This window comes from Trifolium pratense, linkage group LG1 (genome assembly GCF_020283565.1).
Source record: "Trifolium pratense cultivar HEN17-A07 linkage group LG1, ARS_RC_1.1, whole genome shotgun sequence".
Lineage (NCBI taxonomy): Eukaryota > Viridiplantae > Streptophyta > Magnoliopsida > Fabales > Fabaceae > Trifolium > Trifolium pratense.
The window spans coordinates 8062050-8074628 of record NC_060059.1 but is presented as its reverse complement, the minus strand read 5'-3'; the positions used below and the strand labels follow the sequence as shown (position 1 = coordinate 8074628).

The following is a 12579-nucleotide window of genomic DNA, read 5'->3' as shown; positions in this document are numbered from 1 at the left end:
AGTATAAGGTGTACTCAACCCTTACAATTCGGTGAACCTCCATTATATACTATGGAGGCAGGCTAATGGATCAATACACCAATCAGAGAACTTATAACAAGAATTGTTCCCTATACGACCTATAAACCAAAACCACGTAATAAAAATAATCTGATCCACTATGACAGACACATTAGCAACAACTCCTCTAAACATTGTGTTGTTTCGAGCACGCCATAAACTCCACGTGGTAGCTAACCAAATCAGATGACGACCTTTAGCATTTTTATTATTCTTCACCAAAGCCCCAAAACTGTTGAAGTGGCTCCAAACCTCCTCAAAATGAATATAAGTCACTTTCATCCACTTAAAAATATTCGTCCACACACGTATTGAGAAAGAGCAATTAAAAAACAAATGATTAATGTCTTCCTTTTCCCTATAACAAAAAGCACAACACCATTCACGATGATTAACAATAATTCCTTTCCTCACCAAAGCCAGACGGGTCGGTAATCTTTCTAATAATAACCTCCAACCAAAAACATTTACTTTTGATGGAACATGATTCACCCATAACTGATTCAAAGCATGCACAACATTCTCATCTACTATATTTGATTCAACACTATTTAGAAGGAATTGATATGCCGAATTCACAGAAAAATTACCGCTATGATCTGGTATCCATCTCATGCTATCCAATTTGTCCTGCTTAGGACTAATATCGGCCAACAAATACAATAATTCTTCTGCTTCATCTGACTCGGTTGAAGACAATGTTTCAGCCCAACAAATATTCCAAATCCATTTTCCATTATGTTCAAAACCTGTGTCTGCTACAAAACAATTTGGCATAGAAGTTTTAAAATATAAAGCTGGATATAAATCCATCAAACAATCAGGTCCATACCACTTGTCTTTCCAAAATCGAATTGCATTCCCTTGACCCAGCACATTACTTATATTTGATCGGAACCAGTCGCCATTATCTTCTCTGCCTATCTTCAATAAATCACGCCACCAAATCGATTGTCCTCTGCCTTCGCAAACCACCTGATCCAAGAAATTTGAATACAAAGAGCCATATCTATAAGCAAGCAACTTGGACCAACTAGAATTTGGTTCACAAATCCCTCTCCATTTCCATTTGCTAAGTAAGGCTTGATTAAATAAATTAAGATTCTTGATGCCCAACCCTCCTATTTCTTTAGGGAGACATATAGTATCCCAACTCACCCAACAAATCTTCTTGTTCTCCGAACTCCCTCCCCACAAAAATTTCCTTTGGATGTTAACCAATTCTTTTAAAACACAAACCGGAGCTTTGAAAAAAGAGAAAAAATAAAGTGGTAAACTCGATAACACCGAATTTATGAGAGTAACTCTTCCACCGATTGATAAATTACGACTATTCCAACTATTAAGACGATTTCTCATAGATTCCACAATAGGATTCCACGTTATCTTTCTCCTTGGGTTGGCTCCAACTGGAATTCCTAAAAAGCGGAATGGAATGGAATCCACTTCACAAAAAAGGAAAGAAGATGCAGCTTCTAAAAAAGAATCTTCAAGATTGATACCGTACAATTTGCTTTTAAAAAAATTGACTTTCAGACCTGACACTAACTCAAAGCTGCGCAGCACAGTTTTTAAAGTCCATAGATTGTCCCAATTACCCTCTCCTATCATAATAGTATCATCTGCAAATTGCAATGTGTGAAATTGAAGTGCATCACTTACCTTGTAACTGTGGAAACTACCGATATCCACTGCTTTCTGCATCAAACGTGCGAGAATTAGCTTATTTTTGAGCTTATACAAACAGCTTATGCAATATAAATTAGGTTTTATGCTATTTCATAAGTTCACACTAGTGAAAATTGTATTTTTATAAGCTATTTTATCATAAACTACCTTAACAAACTTATAATAATACATAAAAATTGCATAAGTTGTTTGCATAAGCTCAAAAATAAGTTAATTCAAACGGGGCCTTAGATTCAACATAAATTGGTCCGGACTTCTCAATTTTAGCCGCCACCCCCTCCCCCTAAACCCTAGTTTATTCTTTTTATTCATCCACCAAGGAGGGGTGGTTTTAGGGTCAATTTTTTACCTAAAATCATCCCTCTAAATTGTTTTTTATTTCCATTTCATTTAAATAAGTGATTATCCACATAAATTTGCATCTTCGTTTTTTGTTTTCGAAGTTTGTCTTCGTCTTGTGCGGCGTTGTGTTTGTCGTCGTCTTGTGCAACGTTTGTTGGTTTTTGGTTTTAGTATGGTGTTTCGTCGATTCAAATTGACATATGTACTTCAACTCATTACGGATTTGATGAAGACTTGGACAACAACGTTGCAGATCCGGGAATATGAATATTCCGGTTACTTTTATTTTGTCAAATTTGTAAGCACTTTCATGATGCTGTTTTATGCTATTAACCTAGGTACTGCAAGTTTGTTTGTAGATTCATCTTTTTCAGTTTTTAGCAATCTTAAATTTGTAATAATCTATATATTTTCAATTTGAATGAATACATATTTTTAGTCAAAAAAAACGTAAATTTGTCCAGTTGATCACCATTAAGACATTGTTAGTGCGTTTGTAAGCATTGTTGAGCTTTAAATTTTCTCAGTTGAACTCTTATAAATTTTAGTGGTCTTTTTGGGGAGGATCAGGATCACCTGCAGTTATAATTAACTGCAGGTTCACACAGTAGAACAAAAGTATGCATTATTATTTAAATAAATTATAACATAAATAAAAAAAAGCCCCTAGAGCATTACCCTGCAATTAAAATTTAACTCCAGGCTATCCACACGTCTCTTTTTGGTACTTCTCGTATTAAAGAGAATGCTCTGTTGGTGTTAATATATTTCGTTTTTCTTGTTAAAAAAAAAAAGTTTCCCCTAACTTTCTGTGGGTCATCGGAATCCAACTTAAACTTTTTATTAGAAAACAATTTGAAAGAAACTAGAATCTCACAACAGACATCAAATGTTCAAATTGTTAACTATAGAGATACAAATTAAGAGGAGTGCTAGCAACACACTCTTTAACAAACACACTCCAACACACTCACATTTTTTTATGGGACTCATGTGAATTTCAACCAATAAAAGAGAGTGTGTTGGAGTGTGTTTATTAAAGAGTGTGTTGCTAGCATTATTCTCCTAAGAATATATAGTATAACATAAATAGACAAGTTCCTATAATAATTGGTATGGACACCACATTTTATATACATGAGTCCAATCGACATGAAATCCATTTCACATCCTCTAATATAAATCGGATTTAATTTATATACACCAATGTAAAACTATTTTACACAAACATTCAATCAAACATGACTTGTAAATGTTTGAGACAATATGATAGAAAACAAACCAATAAAAGTGGCACTATAATGTGATGTGATTTTCATTAAATATATTTACATCATCAATGCATAACAATTAATCACAACAAAATATGTCGATATTTAATATCGAACAATGTCTCAAATTATTAAGACTACTTTCCGTACAAGTTCCTTAATGAGGGAGTAACACTTTGGAATGAAATAACTTCAAACTCAAGGTCATCTCAAATGCAGTGGATTGATTAGTATTCATTCACAAAGACTTTACTGTTTGATTGATTTTTAAAAATATAAAAAAAAAACCACCTTTAAATTTAAAAATTTACGAAATTGCTCTTGTACATGTTTAAATTCAGTTCATGTTTACATCTGCAACCTAGAAAACCAGAACACAAGAATGAAACTCAAAATCAGCTACTCGAGAAGTTTGCAGATATAGAGTGACGACAAGAAGGACATATTGGCGTTTTGAGTGGAGCGAAAGAGAGAAAGACGACGACAAAGAAGATGCCGGCGGCAAAAGAGATGAAAAGAGCCGCGAAAGGAAAACATGCAAGGAAATATTTCAGATACAATTGAAATTTTATTTCATTTTAAGGGTAATTTAATCACTGGAGGGTGTGACTAGGTTTTTGTGAGGTGAGTAGAAAAAAATCATAATGTCTGTTTGGCAAGTCTCCAAAACTGACTTATAGCTTATAAGTTAAAAGACCTGTTTGGTAACAGTATTTTCACCATAAACTTATAGCTTATGTTATTGACTTATAGGTTATTTTCCAAACGTTTTTTCAATTTTTTACAATTTAAAACGTACCTATTATTTGTTTACGCTAGCTTGTCCATATTCTTTTTATCCTGAAACGTTTTTGTTATAAAAGTTGTAGGTACCAGGATTGTTTTAGTGATCCTATGTATTTGTTATAAAAATCTAAAAATTGTAATGTTTAATCTTTTATATAAAGTATATAATAATTGAAATGAAAATAAATTTAAAATAAAATTTTAAAGAATAAAATTTAATTTTATAATATATAAAAGATATAGTAAACTACTAAATTTGAAGTATAAAAAAAGACATAGTAAATTAATTAGATATAGATTTTATAATGATTTTTTTTATAAGAGATTTTATTATAAATTTAGAATGTCCATTTTTGTAATTTTATATTTATCAGTCAGTTGAACCGCTAATTTTACCAAACACTTCAATCAGATTATCAGCCATCAACCAACAGCTATAAGCTATCAGCCATCCGCTATTTTTGCCGCCCTTAATATAAACTAGTACAATTGTACCAAGGGAGAAGGCCAGAATGGAAAGAAAAGGTGAAAAGAAAATACCAACAAAAAAAAGGTGAAAAGCTATAATTAATTTTCCTCACTACTCCAGTTTTAGGTTAATTAGTTTCTCAATTGAAACCTAAATAGTTTCTCAATTGAATTTAGAAAACTTGTTTTTAAAAATTGGAAAACAAACACATTGTAATTCCATGCTCTCCCCCTATGTCTCTTAAAAAAAAATTGTTAAGTAGTCTAGTAATTAAAATTTCACAGTTGAGGTGAATAAGTGAAATGTCTGAAATTCAAACCCCAATCCTTCGTATATAATGCAATATTGCAATGTTCATACCAATTGAACTAACTTTACATAGACTCTCTAAAATCAGTTCTAGAAAAGTTAATTTTTTTACAACTGTACCCCAAAACATATTTAACATATCTTACTAATGAAGTTTAACAAATAAATTATATTAAAATCAACAGTAAAGCTAAATCCCACCAAAAACTTGTACATGTATTATTGACACTCAGTGTTGCAATGTATAGGTAACTCCAAGAGTATCACATAATCTCATCATTCAATTGGACTAATACATTAGACAAAATACAAATAACTCTTCTGACTTCAATCTGTCTATACCAGTCCAACATTTCTCTTGTTAGCAGCAGTTAACTATACTTTGATAAATCAAAGGCTATAATAAACATCAACATTCAAAAGACAAACAACACACTGGTGAGTACTGTACTCAACCTCACCAACCTGAAAAATGTAAGAACCTTAATCATCACATGTAAAGAAAACTAACATCACAAAGATGTTACAATGTACGCCAGATGCCAACAAGGAAGTCATTTGCCAGAGGAGACACGGAACGGAGGTACGGAATGCCGAGGCGTTTACATGGAAATAAGCTGACGGTCATCATTTGACCACTCTTTTTAGTTCAGTGACTCGGTAATCATGGGTTCAATCACATAGACATCTCAATCATATGACTAAATCAAGCTGAACAATTCAACAATCCGGAAGGGAGTTGGCAGACGCAAATGGCGAGAAGCTTGACGCTGACTCGCTATAACGGAGTGGATGTTGCTGGTGACTGGATGAAGCGAGGAAACTAACTGAACCATTGCTTGGACTTGGCATGTGTGAAGACATGTACCTTGAGTTAAGAGATGATAAAGATGGATAACCGATGGAACGCGGTGAATTCATGTGTGAAGCTAGAGATCTTTGGGATGCATTCCTAAGATCTACGGAGCTACGGCTGACGCTCAGGGAGGGGGACTGGCGGTAGGACCTTAGAGATGGTTGCATGTAAGGGGTACTAGCTAAAGAGTGGTTACGAGAAGCAGACGGCGACTGTGAAACAATTTGTATTGCAGAAGAAGAAGCAAACGATGACCTCATAGAAGACACGAAAGAAGATGTCACAGATGACGGCGTTGATGACAGCAGAGGTGTGGATTCTGAAGGTGGTGGATCAGACAGACCTGTTCTTGCATCACGCTTGCAAACTGGGCAAAAGGTTCTCCACGAAGTAAGCCAAGAATCCACACAGGCAGCATGAAACTCTGTCAATACATCACCAGGAAAAAAATTGAATTAGAATAATCTGTAACAGTCATGATTTAGTATGCCCAAAATATTCACAATAAACTAGTAACTCAAACAGCTGCAAAGACTAATCTTTCTTTGAAACAACAGATCAATAGCTAGAAAGCGTATAGCAAAATCTAAAACAAAGGAATACAAGAAAAAAAGTAGGAAGGCCTTATTTCATCAAGGGGTAAAGGTGAGGATCGTCGCTGATGATACTGGGATTTTAACTTCATATTGTTAAACGACAGGTACAGAAAACACTGCAGTTCAAACAATTATGTGGAACATGAGTGTAAGTGGGTCCTCGAGCAAACCTGATTTTGGTCAACAAGTAATATAATTCATTTCATGCACTACTTCCATCTCAGAATAAAACTATTAGAAAGAAAAAAAATCATTGTATACTCTTTCAATAAAACCAAAGAGATATGGCTGGCAATCCTGGGAAAATAGCCATAACCTGCCTCATGACAAAGACATTCTCGTTTGCCAGATAATGATAACTAGCATTTACATTAGAAGTTAATACCATGTGGAAGGCTTTCATAAGTCTCAACACATAAATATTATTCGAAGATAGATCAAACCAAAGATACACTGAATTTGAAAAGGAAATAAAATTTGGTATTGGAAGACTTACTGTGACAGCAGGGCAGAATCCTGAGTTTCTCTCCAACGCAATAGTCTTCAAGGCAGATAGCACATGTTCTTGATGTGCAGTTATCTTCCAAAGCAGAAGTAAAAATCAAACTTGGCATTGCTTTCACTAGACGACTACTCATACCATGAAATTCACGGACATGAGAAGAACCTCGAGGCCCTCTTCTTATGCGATGCCTGCGGACGAAGAAACAAGTGGCCAGCACTGCAGACATAGCTAGCAGGGAAATAAATGAAATCGCCATGATAGACCATGCTGAGTTTTCAAAAGTTGGAATGAGCCATGTTTCCACATTAGTCAAACCAGTGTATTTCATTAGTATTTCACCCGAAGCTTTTGATACAAATACCGCATGTATTCTAATACCAGCAGAATTTCCTGCCACTGAAATTCAAAAACCATGAATCAGAAATTATCCAAATACAACTCAGATGTGTGTGCACACAGATATATATATCAAAAGAAAACAAAAAATTATCGTGCATTGCATTTCTTAGAATTTACATGATTCCAAAGAATAACACTTCTCGGAAGAAAAACAGAAAGTTCTTTCTCTAACATTCCATTTAATATTAGTACCAACCAACAAAACTAGACCTCGTCATCTAAGGAGTTTTCCTCAATTCCAGTAATCTCAAAACTTGTATATAAATTTGAGCATATAACAGTTGACTACATGTTGAAGATTTCCATTCACACCAGATATTGGGGGATACCTTTGATAGAGACAAACATTTATCCCATATCCAATCCCTTTGAAATTTACACAGCTAGCATATTCTGTAAACAGAGAACTACTAAAGCACTCAGGCAGTAGTATTGCAAGATCACTTCAGAGTTACATGATCCAAATATTAGTAGATACAGAAGATGAAAGTGTGTCCAATTTAAATTTAAATTCAAAAACTACTTCCAAATGATATTCTTTATTTGCTATATACAGTTGCAGGGTACAAGTATTTCAGCTGTTAAGAATCTAAAAAAAAAAACTGAACCAATATGCACCGGAAAAAAAGCTTCAATCCTGATTCCTGATATATGCTTTCCGAGAGACAACCTATTAATGAACTTAATTACCAACTTCTATATAAGACATTATAACATCATTTTAGGGATACAATAAGCATAATCACTGGAAAATCTACAGCTACAACAATTTCAAGATAAAGAATCTCTAGTCTATACTCTATACAAACCATTTTGCAACAGCCAGTTAGTGTACCAAACAACTCACATTACATTAGCATTCATGATATGTCAAAAATAAGTTTGAAGACAACTGCATGTTCAAAGAGAAAGATAAAGAAGAAGAAAAATTGCTGAATGAAACAGTTGATCATTACTTGCAACCAGGATGCCACCATCTTCATTGTCATAGACAATTGCAGCTTTGTAGCCAGCATTTTGTGCGACCCTAACCTTGTCCTCAAAGCTACACCCTCCTCTAATCATCAAAACAAAAGGTGAACTATCATTGGGAAGTTGTATAGCTTTATTTGTAAGTTGTGTACATGCATCAAGCGGCTCTGCCAAGAATAAGGCTCCATATTCTCCAGACCCTTTAACTGACGGAGCTGAAATCAAAAGCAATTCATGTCAACAAAACGAGACAGATAAAATTTAACATGAACAGTCAGCACCACCGTCACATGCAATACAATAATATTAGAACAACAACACCAAATTTACATTCTTCATCGCCATCTTTTCCCGAATCAAGCACAAATTTAATAACCTAAAAATAAGGAATTTATCTTTGAAATGGCAAGTATAAATATATGGTTTTTAAAATCACCACCACCATCACATTCAAAACAAAAACATTAGAACAACAACATCACATCAAACTTGTACTCTTCACTTTTTCATTTTTTCACAAAGGAAACACAAATTTAGTGATACAAAATCAATAATTTAACTTTAGAGAGCAAAGTATCTGTTATAATTACTTCCCTACTTTATATGCCTCAACTGATTGTTGACATATTCCAGAATCATTTCAAAACCTCTTTCTGTCTCTCTCTCTCACCCTCTCTCTTTCTCTCTCTAATTTTTTATTTTCCTTTTTCTTTAATAGATTGGATTTGACTTTCTAACATGAAAAAGGCACTGCCAAAGTTGAAATTATCAACACTCACAAGTACCATAGAATCAAAATCATATTCAATTATTCAAACTAAGCAAAAACAAGCTGAAATCAAAGCACACTGTATCAAAATTTAAGAGTAACAAAAAACGCAGAAAACTTACAGAAATTAGCTTCAATATCATCGAATGAAAGAGTGGTGTTGTTCCCAATCAGCACGACCTTAGCAGCCGCCATGGCACAGAAACTCAGCAGAGAGAAGAAAAATAAGCGAAGATTTGAGGTACCCATCAGATGAATTGATTCGAAAAGTACGAAAGAATAGATTTTGGGTTGAAAATCAAGCAAGGAGAAATTGGGAATTTTGAAAATTAGGGTTTGGAAAACACTGCAAAAAGAAGAGAAACATCAGCTTCCATGTCAAAAAGAATTATTAGAAATGAATCTTCCCTTTCTTCTATTCCTTTGATGCTTTCTGTTTTCTTCAAATTGATTGGAAATAATATTATGACAGCAAAATGGGAAATATAATATTACACAAAGATAAAAAAATTATATTGTTGCTATCTGCTGATTGGTACTAAGCATCAAATATCAGAGATAATTATATTGTTGTTGTCTTTGTCAAAAACAAGGGAAGATTCATAATTTGTCAAAAAATATTATTTAATACTCCCCGTACCACTGTATATATCACTTTGACATTTTTACGCATATTAAGAAATGTAATTATTGTCGTATGAAAAAGAAAAATTATGAGTTAGTTTACAAAATTATCTTTTTCATTAATTTGTACGGAAAAAATAAATTGAAGAATTAAAAGAAGAGAGTAATAAATAAGTAAGGGTATAATAGGAAAAATCTTCATTGATATTGAAAACCGACATATAATAAATATGGTAAGAATTTTTTCTTCAAAGTGACTTTCACCCCAAAAAAAATTGAGGTATAAAAATATAATTTATTTGTGCCTCAAACAATTTTTTTGTAAAGTAATTTGGTAGATAAAGTTTTATTTTTTAAACTTCTGCATATTAATTATATGCAATATATATTCTTATCGATTAAATTATTATTCATGATACGGAGAAGTATTTATCGGGAGGAATAATGCTAGCAACACACTCTTTAACAAACACACTCCAACACACTCTCTTTTATTAGTTGAAATTCACATGGGTCCCATAAAAAAATGTGGACCCATATAACTTTTATGGGACCCATATAAATTTTAACCAATAAAAGAGAGTGTGTTTGTTATTGGAGTGTGTTGCTAGCACTCCTTGTATGTCAACCCATTAAATGGATCTCAGTCACATCGAGTGGATTAGTCTCTACATTTGCACTAGAGGATACCTTTGATTTACCCAAAAAAAATTATCGACTGTGTTCCCATGTGTTTATTTCAATTGGCAAGGACATCGCATGTAGGGACTGAAATTTGAACTCGGACATCCCACTTATTCACTTGCGTTTGATTTGCTAAAAATAAGTGACTGGACAGGACAATTTCTGTCGTATGTGTTTAATTTGATTTTAAAATTGTTTCTGGTACTGGGGGGCCCAGGGACAGGATAAAAACTGAAATTTTTGTTGTCTAAAATAACAAAATAATTTTTTGTCCACCAATAAAGTTTGTTCAATACCTTAAACGTTTGTCCTGTGTTATTCCATCTTGTATTGTCATGTACTGTTTTGTCTAATACTTATACCTTGCATATCAATCGGATAAGGATTAAATTTTTAACCACTAGATTACCTTGGAAAAAAAGTTATTGTTCTTAGGAAAAAAATAGAAAATATTATTTGAGTCCAAAATGAAGAATATAGTAATTTTATTAAGTGTGCTAGAAGGAAATGAAAATGTTAATAAAATACACAATCATTGTTTCACCGTAGAAGAAACAAATAAATAAACAGTATTATTAGTTAATCATGTTCTTATATTTTATTTGACTGTTTTTCTGCATAAATAAAAATAAAAATAAAAATTCAAAAAAACTGTGTTTTGACTTGATATATTTTATTTAATGGTACGTAAATGTATAGTGTTACAGGAGTATTTCATGCACATGGTGATGGAATTGTATAATATAATGTATTGTTTGTCTTAGACTTGAAATTCGGCATGTTTCGGCCGATTTCGGATGAAAATTATCAAATCGATAAAAAAATATACTTTCTCCGGACATAAATATAAGTAAAATTGTATTTTTTAGATTCATTGAATAATAGATGTATTTGGTATGTATTATAGTCCAGATACATCAATTATTCAATGAATCTAAAAATGCAATTTTGCTTATAATTGTATTCGGAGGGAGTAATCATTTAATTAGATTCAGTTTAAACTATTAATATTTTCGATTTGTTCAGGTGCCGAGTTGTACGAGTGGTAGGTAGAACAAGTCGGTTATTGCGAATTAGATTGAAATTTTGTTGTTACATCTAAAACTTCATTATTCAACCATTCCTAATTTTCAAATACATATTACGGGTTCTACTTTGTGAGTGGAATGAGAAATGTATATTTTACGAGAGAGGTCATTTATCTGCTATGGACAATATAACATAAGAATACGGTTACGGTATGCCTTAACCGGGTTCATTTATTGATTGTGGATAGTGTACCATGTGGGCAACGCGCCTTAGTCCTCCTGTACAATGGAGAACTTGTAATGGACTTAGAACGTAGGCTGCCAACTTTCTATTGTTCATTCGAAACAAACTATTTGTTGTTACATGAACACGTTTACTACAATAAATACTACTACCTTCGGTCCTTATTATTATAAGAGAATATTTAGATTTTAGGTTTATCAAAAAATTAATGTATTTGGACTAAAATAAAATGTCTCTTATAATAAGGACTAAACGATGATATTTTATAAAAATATCGGTTCTATCTTAGTAATATTATTTTAGGTATTAGTATTATTATGAATATTTGGTTAAGTGTGTGTTTTTGTATTGTTCTTTCACATACAAGTTGTTGAAAGACCTACCAAGTGCTGGCTGGTGTGTCCATGTGTTTCTGGTTTTTGCTTATTTTGTCTTTATTCTGTTTGGAAAATATAAAAAACAATTGTAGGAGACTCATCAAAAAGACTTTGTATTTTATTTATTTATTTTGTTTGAATTAAAGACCCTCAAATAGCTCATGAACATGTGAGAATATTTCTATGGACAACAAATAATGACCCAGGAAACTTCAAGTCAAATAAGATTCAAAGTAACACCAAATTACTAAGTCTTATCCAGATTAGTCTGGTGAGCTGTACCAGTTGATAAGTTTATCATTTATTTATTTTAGAATGAGATTTTCATATAAAGACACTAGATTTTGTTGTATAAGGAAAATAAAGACACTAGATTTTGGCAACTTAGATTAAAAAATGTGACAAACTAGTAATAGATTTTTTTTATAATCACTAACTAGTACTAGATAATATAACTCGGTTGTTGACGAGGTATTCTTACATGGTCACAGACCCAAGAAAAAATTACTTAGGCGCACACATGCAAAAACATTTAAATGAAAAATGATTGAATGACCTGATAATTAAAATTTTGTTTTAACTTTTTACCATTTTTGATT

The 12579-nt window shown here is 32.7% G+C and overlaps 1 protein-coding gene across 1 annotated transcript; it reads right to left on the bottom strand.

Moving 5' to 3' along the window:
* Positions 1 to 5117: 5117 nt before the first annotated feature.
* LOC123918630 (receptor homology region, transmembrane domain- and RING domain-containing protein 2-like) lies at positions 5118 to 9623 on the bottom strand. The gene is made up of 4 exons (XM_045970713.1): positions 9146 to 9623; positions 8239 to 8469; positions 6875 to 7279; positions 5118 to 6206 (listed from the first exon to the last, which is right to left on the bottom strand). Exons 1-4 carry the CDS (start codon positions 9270 to 9272, stop codon positions 5647 to 5649), a joined length of 1323 nt encoding a protein of 440 aa, XP_045826669.1. The 5' UTR covers positions 9273 to 9623; the 3' UTR covers positions 5118 to 5646.
* Between the last annotated feature and the right edge of the window lie 2956 nt (positions 9624 to 12579).